Source organism: Anopheles coluzzii, chromosome X (assembly GCF_943734685.1).
Source record: "Anopheles coluzzii chromosome X, AcolN3, whole genome shotgun sequence".
In the NCBI taxonomy this organism is placed as follows: domain Eukaryota; kingdom Metazoa; phylum Arthropoda; class Insecta; order Diptera; family Culicidae; genus Anopheles; species Anopheles coluzzii.
The window spans coordinates 9,219,956-9,243,844 of record NC_064669.1 but is presented as its reverse complement, the minus strand read 5'-3'; the positions used below and the strand labels follow the sequence as shown (position 1 = coordinate 9,243,844).

The following is a 23,889-nucleotide window of genomic DNA, read 5'->3' as shown; positions in this document are numbered from 1 at the left end:
TGCGGCAAAAGGTCACACTAATGTTATTCTGGTGAACAACAAGTGAAGCTGCCCACCTGCAGCCGATCGCTCATGTGCACGGCGCTACGGACAATGAAAGCGCACATCACATTACCGAGTCCCTGCCTCCATTGCCTACACTGCATTGATTTAATGCTCGTCGTCGGGAAGGTATCTGCGTTCCTTCAGCCTTCCATTCCCGTTGCACATAAGCCTAGGTGCAAGCCAAACGATTTTAATGATACTATCTTCCAGCAACTTTCAACCGATGGGTTTGATAGAGTTTGCTCGGGATCGGATGGCTCTCTTTGTTCGTTTGTAGCGTTTCTGGCAACCACAACCAACGGGCAATGAAACATTAAGATTCGAGTGAGAGTGGATTGAAGTTTATATACACAAAACAAAAAAAAACCCAATATCGGAACAAAGCTATCTCTCGCAGCCGGCGTCCACCACCGGATCATCGCTCATTGCCAATTTCCGCTACCACCGTTCCGTAGAGCATTTCTTACTCTTTCCTTTTCCATTTTTTTTTCTCTTCTACAGCTCAACCCTCAAGCATTGTTTCTGGTGGCAAAGTGTTGCCGCACGAAAACGGGGAAATCTAATCAGGAAAAGGGACACTTGCCCAATGAGCCAGACGGACGCTAACGCGCTTTAAATTGACTTTTTTCCCACCTCGAGGGGAGCGTTGCGTCTCGCGGGCTTTGAGAAGCGGACAAACGAACTTGCCGGAAATCGGTTCAACTTGAGCAGGTTGACAGTGGCAAACTGCGTAAAGATGTGTAACGCAGAGAGTAGCAAAGATGTAGAATTTATCACACTAAAAAGTAATAGTCAAATTATTTTACACGCGTTTGGAGGTATTTTTGTTTTTTGTCACCGCTTCTTAAATCATTGACCAGTGGGTTTGAGTCCGAAGAAGTGCAATGCAGCGTTACACTACGTTACGAATGTAGGTTAAGCGCCTAAAAGTAAGCAAGCCATTGCGGCACGTATTTTTATGACCATTTTAAGACCATTTTAGGATTGACGAGAGCCTTAAAGTACTTCGATTTTCCACTTCATTAGAACCAAAACTTTCGTAGGAAAAAGTGAAGAATATGTTAAATGTATTACAGTACAAAACAATGCAAATAGTTGAGGTGTAATATATTTCCCATTTCCTACCTCCTGCTCTATACTTCGATGTGTATTTTGTTAGAAATATCTTCTAAAAGCAATCTTTGGCGCCTACATTCACAACACGATCACTAAAACGTCCTCTAGTATGATGATTCTGTATTCTTATTTGTTTCAAGTGATCTAAAAGCTAATCCCAACGGCTATATAAATTGTACCTGCGGAGTGAAGAGTGTCTACCAGTATACACAATGTTTATTGCTTTGACCTCTTGCTTGTCTTGACTATTTGTAAAAGGACAAGTGATGTTTTATCCATCTTACACTAAAAAAAATAACAATTAAAGTTTTCTCCAACAAAAAGAAACACTTTGCATATCTTTCGGGCGTTCAGCATCATGCCTGTTAGTGATCACTTTGTTGCGTGACGCACTTTGTATAACTGCATTCGCTTGTTATTTGGTTAGCACAGTATTTAAAAAATTGATTGTGAATTGTTGATTGCCACTACAGGTTAAAGCAAATAAAATTTCAACAGTTTGTTAGGTGTTCAAGATATCACAAATCGGGTTGTTTTAATACTTTGCCTCACAACTAGCAATGCACCAGTCGGCTACTGAAAGCACTATGGGTTGATTGTTTTATGGGAAGCGGTTGATCGCGATGAGGTTGTTTTCTCTTTAGTAAAATGTCTTTTCTACAGTAGAATTTAATTGCAGTGGCTTCTGTCTCCCGACAAGCTGATGGTTTGATTTGTTTGAGAGTTGTTTAATTTAGTTCATTTTAGTAGAGGCCTTGTCTACCTTATTCACTGCACTGAGTTCTTTACAAAGAGAAAGGACTAAAAAACCGAGAGAAGTTTATAAGCTGCATGGCCAATTTCATATTACTGAAAAACGAAAGGTCGAAAAGAAATGTAAAATATTCAAATATTTTGATATAAAATCAACAAAACCATTTTGGAACACATGATTCGGTTAAAGAAATAACAGAAAAAATACCATTAAAAAAAACCAAGAACTCGGGAAAAACCAAACCCCATCCAGCAACAATGCATGAACGAACGGCAGGCAGTACTTTCCACTGATGAGAATCACGATCACGAGCAGCAACACACACAGCAGGTAAACGGTCAGCACCAGCTTCATCGTTGCACCGGGAGCAGCACGCAGCAACACCAACAGCACACTTCCAACACTCCTAACCAACAGTTGCTTGCATCGAGGCAAAACTGAACCCGCATCCGCTGACGGTTTGGCTACCAATGACAGCCGTACATGTCACCAAAGCTACGCACAACATCCGACGCGTGTGCAATCGCGAACGCCCGAATGGGACGACTCGATCGCGCCAGGAAGCTCTTCGGGTTTGCGTTTCCATGCATCCGCCTGGCCGATATGCACTCGGTGCGCTCGGCCAAAAGCTCCGAACTGCATTCGGTGCTCTCGGTGAACACGTTTCTTTGTTTGGTCTAATTTTTGCAAGTTTGGTTCACATACCAAATGCAACGGGTAGGGTCCTAGATTTTTTTTTTATGGTAATGTATTTGTTCACTCGGCTCTTATACTGCCGAAGTAATCGAATTTGATTAGCAGCAGGTTTTTTGGAATACACGGATGAAAAGCCCTCTTACAGAAAACTAGCAAAGACTTCCCTTCAAGATTTGGGTGAAATGAAATAATAGTTATTTAAATTTTTTTTTGTTTTCACAGCTTCACGACCTGGCTAGCTACACACACTTGGTTTTTATCTCATTACATCACTTGGGTGAATTTACCATTATGCATCAGTAGCGATAGAGGAACCTACGATATTTAATGCATTTAATGTGCCGTCAAGGAAAGCATTCGCTTGTTTCAATTGTATCATGCATTTAAATACGCTGTTCAATGCACAAAAAAAAATCTTCTGATCCTTGAACAAAACACATTATTTAGATCAGCTTCAGCTTTTCTCTGGCTGCCGCATTACACCCACAATGATTATCCGCTTCCAATAGTTCTGATACTGATGAACGCAATATTAGATTTAGTGAAGCACGCCTACACATTTTTTACAGAATTGAACTGCAGCAGAGTTAATTAACATAATGAAGAGCTTATGTACTGAAAACATTTACTGGTGTATGTACAAAGAAAGATTTCCAGCCCAGCATTGTTGGGGACCAAATTAAATGAAATAGCAATTGGGAGTTAAACTACAGCGCTAAATTATATCAGCCTGCACTAAAGCCATGCTAGTGAATAAAGCTTTCGTTACGTTTCTACCAGGTTTGACTGTTTTTATTTTGCAACAATTGTGGAAAAATAAATCAAGTCTGTTTTCTTTATCTTTAATCGTGCACTAGTTTAAGCAAAATTTTTAATGTGATTCATAGTGGTACTGACTAATATTAGTGATTAATATTTTGAATATTTTGGTTCTGCAATCCTAAGCCTAGTTATGATGTACCAAGGTATGATGTAACAACATTTCATAAAGTGTTTGATCTTTTCGACTCTAAAATAATCTTTTTTACACCTCGAAAAATGTCACAAATGTCTAAAATAATCTTTTGTTTTTCTAGTAAAAAATAAATAAATTAATAATACAGATAAAATTTGTTTAAAATTTAACGTCAGTACAAAATAATCTTTGTCCACTGCACACAATATCAATGCGTTTACCCTATTAAGGCAATTCGAAAATGTAATTGTTGGGCAACAACTGATCAATCCCGTCAGAATAAAAACGAAGCAACAGCAACTTTTCATTCCGAAATGTCTAATATGTTTGTTCAACTAGACTGTTTTGTCAGGGATATTATCATGCTTTAATTGTAAAATAATATAGCAAAAAGCTGTACTGTGAAACAACAAACTGTAACAATCCGTTTCGTAAAGTGAAAGCGTTACTTGCCACTGGTAATAAACACGATGACGATCAGCAGCATGCACAGACAGTGAACGATCAGCACCAGCTCCATCGTTGCACGAACAAACTGCCCACTGAATACGACCACTCCGTCCGAGCCTGGACGCCTAACCAACTGTTGCTTCGATTCGCATCGAGGCGACACTGAACCCACATCCGCTCGCGTACGCTCCCGTATGGCGGTTTGGCTACCAATGGCAGACGTATCAGCAGTTCGTCATCATTTGCACGGCTGCTGCCACGGCTACGCACAACGGCCGACGCGTGTGCAAATCCCGAACGACCCGAATGCGACGACTCGATCGCGCCAGGATGCTCTTCGGGTTTGCATTTGCAAACCCGCTGCTCCTTATGCACACAATCGTCAAAAGCTCCGAACAGCAAACAGTGCAATCGGTGCATTCGGCGACGAAACTGTTTGTCTATTTGTTCTGTTATTTTTTTTTTGCGTGTATATTTTGTGTATGCATGCTAGGTAATGCAATAGATGTACGCAATCTGATTATCCGTCATTTCGATAATCCTGTGGAGAGGGAGATGTTTTGCTCGCTCATATCAAATTACATTTTTATTGAACAATCTCATCGGGTTGCCATTTTAAGATTGCTTGGGTGAAACACGTTTTCAAATAGAACGACATTCATCATCCGTGGTTGTATTCATTGGACAGTTACGTTCCGCCATATAGGATTGCACCATTTGTGTACCAGCAAAGATGCATCTAAAAATCATTTTGTTCTAATTTTTCTGATTGAATTGGATTTTTAAAACTTTAACTAAATTTAAAGTATCCACCCAATCCGTTTTTATCCTATATTGATCAGTTATTATCCTATCCTATATCATCCATTACCTAACCTGACTGAGTCTGCCACGAATCGGAGTTTGCTTTAAAAAATTGTCAGACTAAAATAGTCTAAGGCTGAAAAACTGTGACTAGTTTCGCTTGTAGTTTTGTACCGTAAACCCCCTATTTGTAGTTTCTTATGGCTTTTGCAGCTTCAAATATTCTTCTAAAGCCGTAAGAATAGAACATACTTAGCTCAATATTTAATGTTTAATGTTTGAACTATTAGTAAAAGTATGGATCAGCCCTCTGCGTTACGTTGGATAAGCGTTAGATGCCTTAAAATGTTCCCAAGTAACATTTGTATTGTATTGTTGTCCATGCGACCAAGCAGTGTAGATTATTTTAAAAATTTCAAACTTTGATACAAACGTAAGCTAATTACGTTAAGACATATCGATTTCAACGAGATTAAATCCTTACATTACAGGTACAAAACAAGTTGTTTTTTTTTATTTATATGAGCGAAAGGTCTAAAATGCCTTATAAACTTTAAACTTGAGTAACATTTTCGATAAGAATAAAACATAACATATTTCAAACATTTTGAATATATTAAATAAATGAGAACCGTTCACTAAATATTCAGTTAGTATTATAGCCATTTTGAATTCGACAATTTGAAGCGCTGTAGCTTTTTTTTTAATTTTGTTGATAAAACATTGCTTATGATTTCAATATCCTAGTTTTAGCAAAAGGTGGGCACAAAATTTAGAAAGTATTTATTTTTATTTTTATTATTTACATTTTTATGATTTTGGTAATTATTTAAGTTGTTGAGCCTCTAATTGATGTTAAAAATATATAATATTGTAGAGACTATTGTAATATTATAACTGTGTTTAATACGCATGAATTATTGATTAATCATTTAACTAACTAATTACTATTTATTGAGGATTATAGATCTTTTTATAAACCTATTTTTCATAAGGACATCAATTATCAATTTGCCTATCCACGACTATTAAAACAGACGTGCAACAAAAATGCTGCTTGGGTTTGAGATAAATAGGCGTTACGCGTAACGATAACGTAACCTAGAACGCAACATCCATCTACCGATTGCATACATTCGGGCTGTGCAGGAACTGTACACTATTCAAATGGATTGCATTGCGCAATTAGTAGCTGAACCCGTAAAAGCTCATCATGCATCAGGCGAAAGTTTTTATGACGAAATTTCACTTGTGAATAAGCACCGCTTAAGACGTTCGCTTAATCCTTCCGGTGCGACAGGAAAGAAAACAAAACAAGGAAGAAGAAGCAGAGAGAGAGACTAACAGTGAGACGGAAACTAGATCTAACACACACAGACACACACACAATCAAACTTGGAAGTGAACACGCTTGAAATAAGCTTAATTAAAGTGGATAATAAAAACTACAAATCCGCCTTCCGGGTTCCGTCCGATGCTCGGAACGACCCGGGCGCCACCGGCAAGGTAATATAAAATTCTGCTGACCGGCTAGCTGTGTGTGTGTGTGTGTGAGTGTGGCCACGCGATACATAGCCCGGAATGCGCATCTTTTGCTGTGCTTGCATGCAGCAGCAGCAGCCCAGTTTAACGTGTCCTTACAACTTGGACGCCGCTCGCTCCGTACCATTTTAGTGCCACTTACCTTGCCGCACTGCTTGCACTTGCCCTTCTCGGTGCGCCGGTGCACCCAGTGGTGGGTGGTCTTCGTCTGCTCGCGGTACTGGCGCACGCCCACGTCCCGGAACGTCGGTTTGCACTGCAGATGGCTGCGCTCCATCAGGACCGAGATGCAGCTGGCGTGCGCGATGATCTTGCACGCGGCACACTTCATCCGTGGTCCATGCTTCTGTCGGGAAAGGTGGGCGTTGAGGGGGAATGTACGGGAAGGATAGGGAAGAAACAGAGAATAAGAAGAGAGAGAGAGAGAGAGCATAAGTATAAGACATAAAATCAAGCTGTGCACAAGAGGAGCGCCCAAAAACCAGAACACACGAACACTGGAAGCTGGCGCACGGTTTAAGTGCTTGCAACCGGTTCGCTTCAGATTTTATAGCTCCCGGTCGTGAATTGCGATGTAAAACAAAAGCTTTATCGAGGTTAAATTTTCCGAAAAAAAACACCCAAAAAAAAAACCCCCCGAAACGGAAACATTCGCGCAAAACATTTAGCCCTTCCTTCGCGCGGGATTCGGGATGTTGGGCCACGGCTGTTTGTTTTACTATCTTCTAGCTGCACTTTTATTTGCCATCGCTTTGGTTTCATTTGCACCGGGCAAAGCGTGATTAGGAGGGAGAGTCAATCAAAAGCGTGGTAAATAAAAATCCTCGCCAATGCACATTTTCCCGGTCGCTGTGTGTCGCTGCGCCGCTGCACTTTACTGCTGATGATGGTTTTCCACTTGCCACTCGAGTTTATCGCCCGACGCGAGGAACTCCTCGTCCTGCGTTGGCGAATTTTGAGAAGCGCAATAAAACGCACACGCACACACATACACACGCACGAAAGGGCAGATCTGGTGGCTGGTAAGTGGTGTGTTTATGGCAAAAAAAAACCCCGTAAGCGACCGGGCCGACCCCAAGGTGAGAGACATCCGAGACACTACGCGTGACGCAATTATCCTAGCCAAGCCTTGCAAAGGGTCTTCCTCCTTTGGGTAGCCTTGCCCTGGGTCGTAAAAATTTCGCTTCCCACGATCGCAGAACCGCAACCGTACCGAGAGTGCCTTTGCCGTGTGCAGTGTGCAGTGAAGCGTGGCCGTACATTTGCATTTTCTCTGCATTTGCGTGCCGAGGGCGAGCAAATCATCGTTAAATCTTGCTTGTTTTTTTTTTTTTTTGTTGGCGCTATTTCTTTAGAATGATAAGCAAACACTCCCACTCGTTTTGAAGGGGGTTGCAGGGGTGGGGGGGGGGGGGGGGTGGCGGAGAGGGAGTCGTCAAGTGGGATAATCTTGGCCAGCAAGTTGCAGCGCGCAAACGTGGCGAACGTGCAAAGGCGACAGCGATTGCCCATAAAGTTAACGAACACAAATTTCCGCTGAAATTGAACAGTTTTGTGCACACAGATTTAGACCATTTGTATAACGAATGTATTTCTCTTATTCTTTAGATCATAAGCAAGCAGTTGGATTTAAATTAGAAAAAATCTAGAAAATGAACTATTTTTTTGTGGAATAATAAACTATCTTATCGTTTTAAACATACCAAATTCTTCTTGCTGATACGGTGCTGCCATCTGTATGGTCAAATGTAAACTCGGCTTGCTGGAAGTCTGTGCTCAGGGGCAATAACAATGCAAGTACACCAGCATTCTTTTATTTTCAACGAAGCTGGGAGGTTTTTCATTCAATTTTGTTCATTTGTTCTGAATTTACTGGAATACTCTGCTTGTACTGGCTAGGTGAAAGGTGTTGACGGTTCGAAGTGAAACGATAGTTGCCAACTTCCTGGATCTAAAACGGCAATTTATGACGAATAATAAGACCGTCATTGTTACTAACCCTTAAGCATTTTGATACTGTGGAGAGGCAGCTGGACTGCCATTTTTGGGGGAACATTTTTGTAAACTGTGTATCAGAGCCTACATAATATCCGCCATTGGAGTTTTACAATGAATCATCAATCGTTGGATCAATGTTTGGTTCATCATGTTCACATCAATGACATGAAATAGATTTAGAAGTCTTGTGAGATCTTGTTTTGTTTTCACATGTCGCATAAAGACAACAAGCAAACCGCAGTGTCTGCTCTGAATGGGTAGCTTAGGTTCAAAAAGCTGGTATTACTCGTTAAGAAGACTCGTTACAGGGTGATCACAGCTGGAAAATATCGAAATCATCCGTCGGCTAGAATATCGGGGCATTATTTCACACGAAAAGTTAAACTTCAACGCCCACATTGATTGGCTCATCACCAAAGTGGCTAAAAAGTGATGGGATAAGTAGACAGCCAATACAGTTCTTGGCAATACAGGACAATGGACATTCAAAGACTTCAGTGGTTGCAAAACCGCATTATGAGGTTAGTTTCTCTATCGGTAATCGTTATAGCAGAGGATTGTGTATCAGACCATGATCCTTATATTTAAACTTTTAGGAGGTCTTTTCTCTGGATATCTTCAGAGGAAAAGAATAATCACAGAGCAAATGAGCCAAGGGTGCCCATCTTTGGTTTCCCTAAGAACCAGAAATTCTTGCTTCTTCAAGGGGATGCAATGGTGCAACAGATTACCCGAAGAAATCAAGAATACGAGTAGCTTGCCAGACTTCAAACGTGGTAGGAGGTCACAACGAGCTCACTGATGATTGTAAGAGGTCAATTCCTGACACATTAGGATCTCCTGAACAACAACCGTTTGTACGTTTGTAGAGATCAACTAGTTGGTTCAATGGTTGGTTCTGGATCTATGTAAAGGATGCTAGTGTGTACCGTTTTGCCTTGATGGAGCTGTGTTTGATCGTCGTGTGTATGACTCGGTGGATTCTTTTGCACGTCGTCAGAAACGTAAATTCAAATTACCTTAGAGTAATAGTATCGCATGTTTTGGGATAAGAAGTGGGACTTATCATCATCATCTTCATTTCTACAGTGGCGCCCTCTAGCAGTCCCAAGCAAGTGAGCAATGTGTGTTGGGGTTTGAGGCAACCACAATTGATTGACTGTTTCTGAATCATTTGCTTCAAATCCGATATGAGAGCACAATAAAAAACAAAAACAATCGTTGGGCGAATATAAACAAACCAAAAATCGAAAAACAGTCAATGAAACGTGCGAAAAAGAAATGTACCACCAAACGCAGTACGATCGCAATGAATAAACATGCGTGCTTCCGACCGTCCCCCCACTGTGGCCAATTTGTGGAGCAACCCCGCAGGGGGCGTCGGGCTCTCTCATGCATAATCATCTGCGTGCGATTGATCGCGAAAACATTCTCTCCTGTCTCCGTCCCCGGTTCCATGTTCTCATGTTTCTGCATTGGGAATTTGCATTTACATGACGAGCTTCTACCCTCCCCCCCTCTCTCGTGTCTGTTATTCACCTTCCCGACGATGGTTTCGTCAGCTCCAATCTGGGCCGGCTGAGCTCCCTGGGAACCAATTATGATGCTTATTACTTTATCGCAACCCCACCTGCCGCTGCCCCCCTTTGCCTTGTTTACTAGTTTTGCTGCCCAAAATTTGGAGCCCGCCCTACCCTCAACCTCCGCCGCGGTTCGCGTCACCACGCGTTACTATTGACAGCTGGACGCACTACGGACAGGCACGGACGCAGTGTGCCTGTGGGTGTTTGCGTTTGGTGCATTAACATGTTTGCATCCGATTTTTTACCCCACACAGACCCCACCTTCTCCCATATCGCGCGGGTGCGTAAAAATGCATTGGCTGTTTTGCACTGTGCTGTTATTTCAACGTTCTATCACCTTTCCCGGGAAAACCGGGACCAAAAGTTATTACCAACACCAACGCTTCCCGGAAATGCCACTTTTCCATTTCCCAACAGGGTGTATCAAATAGCTACCCACCCAGCAGCTCCGGTTCCGCTGAAAACTGCATGCGTAATTCGGTTGCCTCAACAACAAAGAACAAAAAAAAAAGATGCCCACCGTCCCGCGGTTGCTAGCGATGTTTTCATCGGCCAACGACCAAATGTTAGCGCAAAGGGAACACAACGCCCACGGCACACACAACACGTGCACGAGTGCAATCGAAATGCCAAATCGGAGCAACTGCACGCATTTGCTGCAGTATAAATCATGCCTAATGCGGTTGTTCGTTCCCGATTGTAGCACATCACTACTATTGTCCCGATTGTAGCCCATCACTACTTTCGCGGATCGTTACAAATTGTTCGACGGGTCATCGATCGTTTCGTCATCACGCACACCATTAAAAAAATGCATTATAAATAAAGCGGCAAAGCCAAATTCTCTCTCTTGACATTCAAACTCCTCTAGCAAGCAACACGCTTCGCTCATCAAAGCAACTCCTTGGCGCACACAAGTGGCACAGAATTCCAAGCAATACCACCCAGCTTGGTAAAACAAAAAAGCACACAATCGGCTCTTTTCAGAGCCACCGATTCTTTATTAAGAACATCATCTTCAAAAAAAATACAAAACACAACGTAGGGTTCCGTACCAAACAGCGGTAATTATGTGGGCCCCGATACTGTCCGGCTGTTGGGATGGATTTATTCAATTGTACCGTTGAGCTGTCTTGCCCGGGCATTCAATATTCTACAATTAAAATCGCAATATTGTGCACCAAAGCCCGGGTGTCGGTTTACTTGTGCTTTGTACCCAACGCCAGCTCTTTTATTTGCGCGAAATGCGAAAGCGATGTGTGTTACCATTATTTCTAGCTCCAATTATGGCGCGTACGCAGCAAAATTTAAGCCGCATTTTACTGCCACCCCTGCGGGGAGAGCTATGCCAATGGGTGCGAATATTGAATGACTAGTTGTAATTGCACGCTAACAACAATAATAGCCAAAACCCATGCATCACAGTGCATGTAATATTCGTTTTGAAAATGTTGTACATATCTTGACGAGATGCGGCTTCAACACCCCGGTGAGAAAACGATGGCAATAGAGCGTTGAAGTGTTGAAAATCAGACTGAAGAAATAAATAAAATATTTTGATGGAAATTAACTATCAGAGATGCATGTGGATTAAGATTTTGCACGAGGCGAATAAAAACGTTAACATTGGAAAATGGTTTAGAAACCCCTGTATTGCCATCGAAACACAATTCAAATAACGAACTGATGACCCATGGAGAGACATAAAACCGAAACCAAACCCATACCGCGCTTGAGACCGATACATTACCTATTCCGATTGAGAAACTGATCATACTGACTCCATGTCGGTGTTGGATCCGATACTGAACCTATACCGGTCCAGGAACCGATACTGTACCCATACCGGTCTTGGAACTCATCATGAATCCTTTAAGTGATTCTGAACTCATACTGGTCCTGGAACCGGTCAAGAACCCATACCAGTCCTTGAACCGAGTATGAATCTATACCGGTTCTGGAACGGATCCTAAATCCACAACGATCCTGAAACTTATCATGATCCCAAACCAGTTCTTGAACTGATGCTGAACTCATACCGGTCCTAGAACCGAGCATAATCCCCTACCAGTCCTTGAACCTGTCATGAACCCATACTTGTTCTGGAACTGATCATGAACCCACATCGATTCTGGAACCGAACATGATCCCATACCGGTATTGGAACTGGTCATAAACTCATACCGGTCCTGGAACTGATCATGTATTCATACCGGTCCTGGAACTGATCCTGATACCAAACCGGTCCTTGAACGGATGCTGAATTCATACCAGTCCTGGAACTGATCATGAACTCACATCGATGCTGAAACCGATCATGATCTCATACCGATCCAGGAATTGTCCATGAACTCATATCGATCCAAGATCCGATCCTGATCTCATACCAGTATTTGAACTGATCATACTGGTCCAGGAACTGGTCATGTACTCATACCGGTCCTGAAACTGACCATGGACCCATATCGATCCTGGAATAGATCATGACCCCATACCAGTGCTGGAACTGATGCTGAACTCATATCAGCCCTAAAATAGCTCGCGATTACATTCCGTTCCTGCAGCTCCACCTGAACCTGTTCCGAATATGGAACAAAACTTGAACCAGGTCCGGCTATAGAACCGATACAGTTCCAGATCCGATCGAATAACTGAACCTGTTGGTCGACACACCATACCCACCAGGACTTGAGCAGCGTGGGAACTAAAGCTTAGGAATTTTATAAGAATTTATATAGCATTAAAAACTTTCACTAAGCTGCACTAAGCGCCTAAAGCTATGCAATTTAGTCCCCGAAAATTAGTCACCGGTGATACGCCACAAGGTATGCAATATGTTGCTTAATAATAATCTTTTCCCTCATTTTGGCCAAGGTACGGTCATTTTTTTTTTCTGTTTTTTTTTTTTGGTGCTGGCCAAATGAACCTTACCGTGCACTCGTTGTCGCCGACGCAGCAGCAATCGCCCGAAACGGATGTTGGCACCCAGAGATGGTCACCGGAAACGGCATTTTCACTCCAGTCCGGAGTGCAGCGTATCTGACGTCCGTGCGGGTCGCCTCTGAAATTGGCAAGAGGAAATAAAGACGGAGAGCAAAAGGGCATTAATGCACAGTAGAAAAAAACAAAAACTAACGAAGAATCCATGCGTGTATAGAATGTGTTTGTGTGTGATGTGACACCATTATCCCTTCCGCGCACCGGTACCTTCTTCTCATGCGCAGCGCCACCAGCGAACGGTCCCGGACGCGGAACGCCCGACGCCGACCGGGCCACGAGCTGCCCAGTCCGAACGCACCCTCGCCCACCGGCCACGGCTGGGCGTACCGGCCGCTAGCAGAGATTTTCCGCACCGCCAGCCCACCTGCTGCCACCGACCGGCGCCGGTACCGGCCACCGGCCGCTCCACCGGGCGCCCCGAACGTACCGAACGAGCAGCGGCGCCCGGGATAGCTGGCGCTCCGGCCGTACGTCGGTGGGCAGTGGCTGCGCCGCCTAGCCCGGACCGTCCCGCCAGGCCACCCGCAGCAGCAGCCGCACCGCGACGACATCCGGGCAAGCCGATCGCGCGTACGGTGCAGCAGCCGGCCAAGCTGTCGCTTCGGGCGGACACGCGCTCGGCTGAGATGTGCGACGCGCGCCACGCACGCCATACACAGCAGGGAGGCGGTTGATTGCAGCACCATGTTTATGTTGTTTTTTTTTTATTATTATTTGACGTCACAAGCTAAACTGTTTTGCTCTCACAGACAAACACACACACTCACAGCGCACATTAGGCATTATTCACATCATATTTGCTTCTGCTAGAGGGCTTCAAGGGATATTCTTTTTTTTTGCACACACACATACACACATCAGGACGATTTTCGATGGTAAACGGGTCAGCCTAACGGTTTCATAATTAACGATCAATTTGAAGCTCTACAATTACACACACACTCACATTTACAACAGTATCATTGAAATTAAAGGGGTTCGGTGTGGCTCAGATGTGTTTTTTTTGCTCTCGCTTTCCCTCGGCAGTATTAATTTATTTATTGTCGGACCAAATGCGTGCGCCGTAAAGTATGCAATTAATCTGCGCATCCGTACGCCGTAGTATAAACCATCACTAATGAGCTTATAATTAGATTAGGCCCAGCAACAGCTCATAATGCAATATTATAAATCAACCAGCTCTTGGGCACGCACATACACCCACGTTGCTGGCCTACATATAGCAGACAACAGCGGCTGCAAACAAGTTCTCGGTTTTGCGGTGGCTAATGCAATTGAAGCCCCAAAATGGAGAGCCAACTGGGGATGTGTAGCATTGGGTACATCCCGCAAATACACCCGCAACCCTAAAAGAACGAAAAACCCTCATGCACAACCACAAACACACAAGCACACGCACAATTTGCTACATTCATATTTTATGAAAAAATGTGTCGAAACTTTATAATTTCAAACAAATTTTATGTTTGGTGCAGTTTTGGAAAGATCGAGTGGGGAGGACACGGACACCTGATAAGGATAAAGATAGACACTAGACAGCCGTCAAACCAGAAATTGGAAGAGCCACTTCTAATACATCATCACCGATGCAGAATCTAAGACATTATTGAAATATCAGGCAGTAACAGCCCAGCAGACGTTACTTCAGCTTAGAACCGAACAACACTTTAGGACCTCCTGTTAGGAAATCACTCAAGTCCACGACCCCAGCAAGAATAGTGGACTTGGATTAAGTGGATTAAGAATAGTGGACTTGCAAATCGGTTCAAACCCGAACTCATCTTTTTTTTTATATTTGTAATCCCATAGAATCTCGTATCCAGTGCTGAATGTTGTCACATCAATGCCTCTTCTTTTGCTGGATCAAAGTAGTTCAAGTCGTGTGCAAAATCCGGCTTCTAACTATCCTTACTCAAGATATTTGAAGGCATCCCTTCATGACCAACTGACATCAGAAGTAAAACAAAATCAAAACTTGCGATGTCCACCGATGTCCGTAGCACAGAGTGTCCAAATTTCCTACTTTGGTGTCAGGATGCTTAAGCCACTGAAAAACAATACTTTCTGCTGCTTTCATTGCGGTTCTTTCACCAACTTTTAGCATGATAATCACAACAACACATTCGTTTAGTAAAACTATCAAAAATATAAACAATGCAAGTTGTAGAGCTGCAGATCCGTAGTATTCAAATTAGATCCGCACGCGTACGCACGTTCGAAAATTGGTTTTGTTCATGAATTTAATCCATTTTGTAGATATTATGTCAACACTTTCAATGTGGATGCTACATTATTTAAATATTCAATAATTAGTTCAATCGTGTATTTACAGGAAGTCTCCATCTTTCCCGCAATGTCCGTCTTGACCTGCATCTTCTCCTACGCATCTTCTCCACACAACTCAACCAAAGTGCCACCCATTGCTGTGTGCAGCATAAACAAAGCCACACATACAATTATGAAATCCTGAACTGTGGCAGGGTGGTGGAAAAGTTTCCAGATGCGGCAGATACGGTTGCCGCAGAACGGCAAACCGCCACCAAGCTAAGCGCCTGCAATGGCTGCAAAGCGCCAAGCGGTTGGCGCGATGAGCGCGAGTGATAAATGTACCAGATGGGAGCACCGTCAAGTCCAAATAGTACGTGCGTGGGCCACAGCGCTAGCCGTAAATGTATCAGCTAATTCGCCTTAGGTTTTCTCCCTGCTGCCTCGGCAACCGAGGCGTGCGGCTGTTGTTTGTCGGAAAGTTTGAACCATTTTTTCGCAAACACACACACACACACACACGGCAGCATCACGTATCCGAAAGCGGCCCAGGCTTTCATCGAAATTGTTTTCCCCTACGTGGAACCGCAGCTTGTTTGTGCTGGTTCCGGCAACCTGGTTAACTGGCAGTGGCAGTAATAGTGTATTTATTTTGCTCGACTGTTTTGCAACATTCAACCTGTGGCCGGTGCAAGAGCGCTCGGTGTACCGGAGCGCAAGCCTGGCAGCAGCTCGGATGCAAACACTGGGGGCCCTTTCTCCGGACCGAGGTTAAGCTTTAAACAAAAAAAAAGTGATCGCTTTGCACACTGCGGACACAACAACTATCCCGCAAACGCGAACTCGAAAACTTTGACGACGTTTCAACCGATGACAACAGGCGGCCGACGGTGACTGTCACTGTGACGCTGTGCCACAGGTAGAGCGGTTGATGTGCGATTGCACACACTGTGCGCGGATGCGGCTTGTTTATTGACATGTAGTTTTGCACTGCCGTGGTGGATTCGAAGGGTCGGGGACTGCCAGACCTTTCCGGGCGAATGCCATTGGCCATTGGCATTGCATTGGGGGGGGCTTCTACCATTCCTCCGCGCAATGGAGGTAAATATGACAGAGCTTCATTCACGCGGCCCGAATGCGTGCCGCGTGCTTATCTTATCTCCGCTTATTGCTGTGCCAGAGCAGGCGGTTTCGTGTGGGGGCAAACAACACCGGCAACAATGAACCGGAACACACACACACACACACACACACACACACACACACACACACACAGAGCTTGCCCCGTGGCTTTGGGTGAACTGCATTTACATGATATCTAAACGCCACATGTTCGGGGTTTATTTTTGTTTTCTTTTTTTCTGAGGCTCAATTTGCTTTCCTTACTACAAGTGATTTTACTCCACTGTCGTACCAAAAGGTATGAAGCGATGATGTACGGTCCAACATTTTTTGTACGAAACACCCTTTAGTTTATATGGCGTCTTGCCAGAGACCGTGTATAAGCGATTGAAAATCATTTACATCTCTTCTCTTCATCTGGAGTTTTTGTGACAACGACAACCACAGGATTGATCATATGCATGCTAAAAACAATCCACTTCATTTGAGCATCTACACAACTTTACTTTTACTCCGGATGAGAATCGATATACGGCCTCTTCGTAAGGTGCCGAGTGCGTCTATTCATTCGACCACCAAACCACACTAGACAAGCGCCGCTTGTAGCCAATAATATTGAAAGCTGTAAGAGTGTCGTCGTGTTTGAGCCACTTGATGGAAGCTGCCCATGCCGTTTTGGATAACAAAAACAGTGACCTGGATTGACATAGAAACGTGAATAACACACTGCTACACTGATTCACTAGGTCAGCTCCGAAACCGAAACCAATTCAATTCAACTCAACCGTTCGCGCAAATAGCCGCACAGCGTCCGCATTGAACTAGCGGACCAGAGATCGCACACCGTCTACCGTCAACCGGCCAACATCCGACCGATCTCCAAACCGGGAGGGCACGCTGTCAATTAAAAATGGACGATTGTTTTCCCAATCTACGCGCGCGCGGCACCGATTAAACTTGACAAATGAGCATCTTGCGTTGCCCCCTTTTTTTTACGTGCCGTGCTGCGGGGCCTGATTCGCTTCCGACCGCACCCATTCAAACAACCGCAAACCGTTGGGCAAGTGGAGCTTGTACAAACAAACAATCACGTCTCGGTGTGTGGCACAAATGGCAAGCGAAAGCCGTTCGCCGTACGGTCGACCAGCACACAGAAAACCCCTCAACAGTAGGTATAGCACGCGGCGAAAGATGCCAACACCGGCCGACGGTGAGGATCGTACTGCTCGCTGCGACAGTGCGGTGACACACACCCAGCGGAACCTCTCAGGTGCCACACACATGCACACGGAGAGCGTCCACACACGTTCAATGATCTGGCGCGCTGCGGAGAAACGATCTCTCGAGTTTATTGTTCCCGCGCAGCTCCAGTTGGTCGGTCGGTGGGACTCGCACCCGTGTGACGCAATTGGTTGCAATTCGAACAGTAAGCACCAAAGGAAGGCACACACAAGCACAAAGCTGTGTACCATCGGGCACTCAGACTCACAGCGAGCTCGTGTAGCAGATAGATGTGCGGCAGCTTTATCGCCAGCGTTGCGCCAATTTGGTGTGCGCCACCGGCTTGTGCAAATAATTAAGATAAATTAATTCAAGGTGAGCGCGTATTGCCAAATACCTAGACAATCGGTTGGATGACATCAGCCAAAGATATCGTGATGCGGGCACCGGCCGGATTTAGTTTTGCTTTCTTCTATGTTTACTGCCATAACTAGTAGGTCCAGTATGTATCAGATTCTTACAGCTCCTCAAATGTGTTCTAAACTCATCATTATTATAGAACTTTTTTACTGCTCCGAAGTTCCCCTTCACACATTTAACCCTCTAATGACAATCTCGAACAGCAAGAGTAGGAGATCTTTTAGATTTGCAGGAAAAAAAGACTCAAACAATCGGTGTAAGATATAGTTGTCATATGATTAAGTGTATTAAGATACAGTGTATGCTTTACAGATACAGAAATTCAACTCTCCAAAAAAAAAAAAGTTTTGGCGCAAAACCCCAAATGAAACCAGCTGTTCCAGCTTTAGCTATTCAACACCTGGTGACGAAGTTATGAGCTCGAAAGGGTTTAGTTGCTATCCTACGGCATCAATGTAGTCCCTGCACTGTGCAGTGCAGGGAACTGTATACAAATTCGGTTTGGAATAGTTACCGGAAGTTTGGCGTTTCGATCTCGCCTCTCTTGACCGAATAAGGACCTACCCAGCCACTACCAGAGCCTGATGCCTCTACTAGAACCTACTGATGCCTCTCTGGAGTTAAGTGGAATAGCAATTGCACTAATTGTGTAGACATCTCGCACAAAGCACCAAACTGTGCTGGCATGAGTTAAAGCGGTGGTGCCTAACATCTTGGCATCATCTCTGGTTTTAAAGTAGACGATCGAAAAGCTTTTGAAGCGATAAACAACATTCATGCACCTTCAGCACTGCTCGAGGCTGCAAGTTATCACCATTTCTGTGCATGTGCCGTTCAAAAAGGGAAACAAAATCTTCCTGATATTTATAGTGCTATCGGAGAGAGAGAGAGAGAGAGAGAGAAAAACAGTTACAAAAATTAGGGTATTGAATGTTTTAGAAAAATAACCTTCCCCACTCCTGTTTCAGCCAGGGATAAGTGTCCTTCGGCAACAAACACTTCGCCCGAAATATGTCCCAAGAGGAAGGCAGTAAAAAAAAACTGTCAAATATCCGGCAGATATCCGGACAAAACATACCATGGGACCTTTCTCTACCCACTCACCCACTGCCCTCAGACCACCCATCAGCACACGAAACGGATCAGCACTCCGGTCGGATTCTTCTCGCTGTGTACGTGAGAAAATTTCCTGATTAGCGAAGACATTGCGCTAGCCGGTGCTCTTTCCGCATGGGCTTTAACGTCGAGTCCTTTGCACGCGCCACCTACACCTACATCTTTTGATCCTGCCTTGGAATGTTGCCGTCCCACACACACACACACACACGCATACACACAGACACAAGTACGCTGGTATTTGACCCGGTGCCCGTTTGTTTCTCTGAGGGGGAGTTTTTTCCCCCCCCCCCATTCCCCACGGAACCCTTTACGCCCTTTCCGGGTGACTGTTTGCTCCAGCCTTTGCCCTTCTTAGCACACAGAAATATGCGCACGAGCTTGTATAAAATAAAATTTGCCGCGCGCGTGTATGTCTGTAAGTTCTACTCTGTTTAGAAAATATTACATTAGCACCGGCACACTGTACAGGTACGTGTTGATGCTTCTGCCCCTGCGGACGTCTGGGCTGGGCAGGCCGAACGCAATTAAGCATAGGAGCGCACTTCAGCCCGCTCGCTCTGCTCGGCAACTTTCTTCGCGAGCTCTTGAACTTCCGGCGGCCTTCCATCTTGCCCGTGCGGGCATTCCCGTGTTGCCGCACACCCGTCCCCAGCAGTCCCCCGTTTTATGGTGCGGAGTTACGGCAGCTAGCTAGAGAGACACCCGCACCTAAGTAATAGGAGGAGCGCTCGCTAATTAAAGCGAGAAACTAACAGATACCATTGCCGGCCAGGTTCCAAGTTCCACCGCCGTTGTCGGTGTCGTTTGCGAGCAGGGTAGAGCCGTGCTAAGGAAGCTGCACCAGAAAGACACCGGCAGTAATCCGAAATAAGCATGCACACACACACATACACACACTCGCCACCCTTAACACAGGAGAGGAGCACGAAACACACATTTTTAATTCAAGCTGATGAATAGTTAATTGCAATCGTAGACCTTCGCTGCTCAGATACACACACACAACAAACCTGACGGAGCTCGCTCGCGTTGTTTCGCCCGCTGTCAACTGCTATATCCCGCCTCCCGCCATGACCTGGCCAAACAGCACACACACACACACACACACACACACACACATTCGGTGACGCATTCCGGGCCGGTTCTAAAATGGCGGCTACACATCCGGGCCGCTAAAGCGGAAAATCCAGAACGCATTTTAGTTGCCAGGCAGTTCCCAGACATCGTGGGATACGGTTACTTGTCCGGAGACGGGACATGCGGTGGGGAGGGAACGGTATTGGTTCAAACTTCCTTCCAACTTACCAAACACCGCAATGGTTTCGTTTTGTTAAATGGATTTTTTTTTAAACATGCCCAGAGGATAACTTCTCCGTGGACATCTCGGTCAAACGGCTTAAGGCATGTTTTATTTTGAATATCTACTGCCACTGCCATTTTGTTTCCTTGTTTGTGTTTAAAAATTACCGATAGTAATAGTATGCAGTAAGTAGGTAAATCTCAATCAGCTCCTAAACGTGTCTAATTCCTATTCTATTATTGATTTTGGAGGGTTAATAAGCCAAAGACAAAACATTATTTTGTGAAAGCAGGACAAAGTATTCCGGATGCTTGAGGAATGCCTGTGCAGAGTCATGTTTATGCCGATAAAATTAATGCCTATAGACAATGAAGTAATGTAGTGAATTCACTACCTTCTCAATTTTTGTTGTATAATAGTCATAACATCAGTATAGACGCTCCATCCTAAAATATGTTTCTAGAGTAGTTCTAATCACCTACATTGCTCGCACGAACACAAGCAATAGAGCTACAATTTCATGTTAATACTTCACCCAACAAGTGCCAAACTTCAAATGAAAGACGTTACAAAATGCTTCTGAGCAAGGAGGTTTCATCAATCCAAATTATTCATTACCAGGGGTTTCCGAGTTACTTACGGATGCTGATCTGACGGAAAGTTGTTTGACTCCGTTTGAGTGAGGTAATGCAAATGTTTCACAAAATCGAGATGTCAAACACGCATCATAATACCAAATCTTCACTTTTGACACGTTTTCTCTATCGATCTGGTCACATAAATGTCCATATAGATGTAGAAAAGTCCTGTGCGCTGTATTTAGCGGATGTTATGCTCATTGTTGGCCGACGCTTGCTAAAAGTGAGTAAAATTGCTTACTCCAAGTTAACTTTTTCCAATCTTTCGCATGATTTTTAACACCCCACAAGCTGAACTGAGTTTGACAGTTGCTTGGAGCGTGTTGAAAATCATATAGAAAAACTGAAAATGTACTGCGATGCAAATACAACATACAGTCGTTGCCACCTAATTTTGGCTCTGCCGTGCGCATCATTTTTTGCCTCTAAGGCATCCATTTTTGACAGTGCGCATCAATTTTTGACTCTAACGCACCTGTTTTTGTCTGTAAATCAGCAATTTTTGACTGCTGTAGGACTCATGACAATCTTACAAGGTATTTAAGCAGATTTTTAACATTTGTTATCTCATAAAAATGCAACTACAGCTGAAAATTCATGCCAATTTTTTTCACTCCATTAAAACTTCTAAAACTGGCAAAACACTTGTTTTATTTTAAACTCTATCAAATTATTCACTTCTTAACTTAATTGCAATCATTTCAAAACACACAGTTTCAGAAATTACTAAAAAATTTTAAATAAAGCGATTGACTCACACTCCAAAATTGATGCCTTCGAGACAAAAATAGGTGAGTTAGAGTAAAAATTTAGCGGCAACGACTGTAAATCGAAATCGACAATTATTTTAATAATATACACAGTGTACAAAATGCGGGTTGATGTAGCATGAGGACAGTTGTTCATTGGACTGTGAAATCCTATAATGCTGTGCACATTGGAGAGTGGAAATCCGTGTGCACCTTGGGGGTTGGAAATCCGCTGTATGAATATTACATTACATAGCAATTCGATCTTATGGCATAATATGGTTTAACATATTAAACAAGCTTCGCAGCTATATGCCAATGATGTTCAGGTTTGCAGGTTACCTTAACTACCACCACAAAAACTACTATTAAGGGTACGACAAGTATAAAGCTTGTTTTTGAAAATACAACACGTGGAAATATAATCCATATGTTGACACAAGCAACCATTTCACTTCTTGGCCCATTAAACTCAATTAAAACAATCTGTGCTGACAAAAATTGCACCACTAGAGGTACATTTGCCCTGTTTAAACTAAAAACGAACACATATTCTGCACAGAAGGTCCATAAAAATAACCTTGCGAGGTGCATACTTTAAGGAGCCAGTTTTACAAATACTTTTAGGCGTAACTGTGGCTCTAGCGCGCCTGAAGTATGCAATCCACTCCACAAAAGTAGCTTCTTTTACCATGGTTTCCAAAGCCCAAACCTCAAAACCTTCCCACAAGCTGTCCGATCGATCGAAACCCCGGCTCGAACCAATAACAATGTATCACAGTTGACGTGTTGGCCGCGGCAGCACGTCTTCGAAAACAAAACCGATTATGGGAAACGTTTATCGGTCTACCATTCGCGCAGACTGCTTTCGCAGAGACACACACACACACACACACACATGCACGTACACGTTCGCAAGGCGCGTCAATTTTGAATCGACAGCTCGCCAGCGCCAACATTTATCGTAGCGTCCCATTGTTTCGCCCACTTAGTTTGGTCCGATCGTTTTTGTGCTTTTTTGTGGCTAGAGACAACTGTACCTCTCAACAGCTTCCTCCTCCAAGGGCCATTTCTCAGTGCAATATAATCGTACAGAGGGTGGCGATTCGTGTGGTTCGATTCGTTGCCTTTTCTTTCAATGTCTGCTGCCAGTGCTCGCCGCCGATGGCCTTCACGTGGCAATTACTTTTGACATTCTAAAGAAACATTCGTCTGCAAGCTCACACACACACATATATTCGCTTTACTCGAAAAGCGTGCAATTTCGAGCTGTTCTCGTCCACGCCACGCCATTGGAAGTGATTGGTGGCCCCGAGGCAAACGAAAAGCCCCATCCCTTTGGCCCGTCAACCAGTTACGGCAGGGAACAAACTTCCCGAACACCGGCCGTCCTTTTCGCGTCCATCCGTGCCGCCCGCGTTGTGTGACGGCAGCAGCAGCAGCTACAACAACAACAACAACAACAACAACAACAACAGCAAAATCTTGTCCATAATATTGGATATTCTTGAACCCACTTGCGCGCTCCTTATTTCTTTCTAAATTTCTGTGACGCGTTGAACAACACACAGTCCAATCACTAACCGAGCAATGTCTCCAAGAAGTCAAACGCTTGATGGAAGAACTCGTGTGAGTGAAAAGTGAAAGAGAAAGGGAGAGAGAGAGCGACCCATGCCCCTAGCAAACACTCCAGGAGCCAGAAACTCCGAACGAGACGACGAAATCCATTACACACAGCAACAACCCAGCGACACAAGCACACAAAGTTGGAGCGACCCGGGCCAAACACGAGCGAAAAGGGCGGGCGAGAAGCGCCGGCAGAAGGGTCAAACTTTTTCCTGACCCGAAGGCGCACCCCAAAATGACCTGCGAATCTAATCGAAAAACATAAAAGATCAAGCGTGCGGTGGCCCAAAGTTTAGGCGGAAGGAGGTGCCGTCCCATTTGTCACACCGAAGGAGAGGGAAGTAAGGGGGGTGGGGGGTGCGTTAGTAACTTTCACCGCGCTGCGGCAGCGTCGGTGTCCCGCGGGGGGGTAGAGCAGGAGCCAACCAAACGCATTACAGTAAATTTTCCACCAGCGAAAGTTCTAGCCCGCCCGTAGCCGCCGCC

General features: G+C 44.3%; 1 protein-coding gene across 7 annotated transcripts in view; it reads right to left on the bottom strand.

Annotated features, from left to right (window-relative positions):
* Positions 1 to 23,889, bottom strand: part of LOC120961004 (eye-specific diacylglycerol kinase) — a 132,908-nt gene that overhangs the window by 30,667 nt on the left and 78,352 nt on the right. For 6 of the 7 annotated variants that reach the window (XM_049610520.1, XM_049610524.1, XM_040377309.2 and 3 more), the window contains exons 5-6: positions 12,875 to 13,004; positions 6,505 to 6,708 (exon numbers count right to left, since the gene is read on the bottom strand). In XM_049610520.1, coding sequence (XP_049466477.1) covers positions 6,505 to 6,708; positions 12,875 to 13,004 — 334 coding nt within the window. The remainder of the gene's footprint in view (positions 1 to 6,504; positions 6,709 to 12,874; positions 13,005 to 23,889) is intronic. The other variant, XM_049610527.1, reaches the window with a different exon arrangement.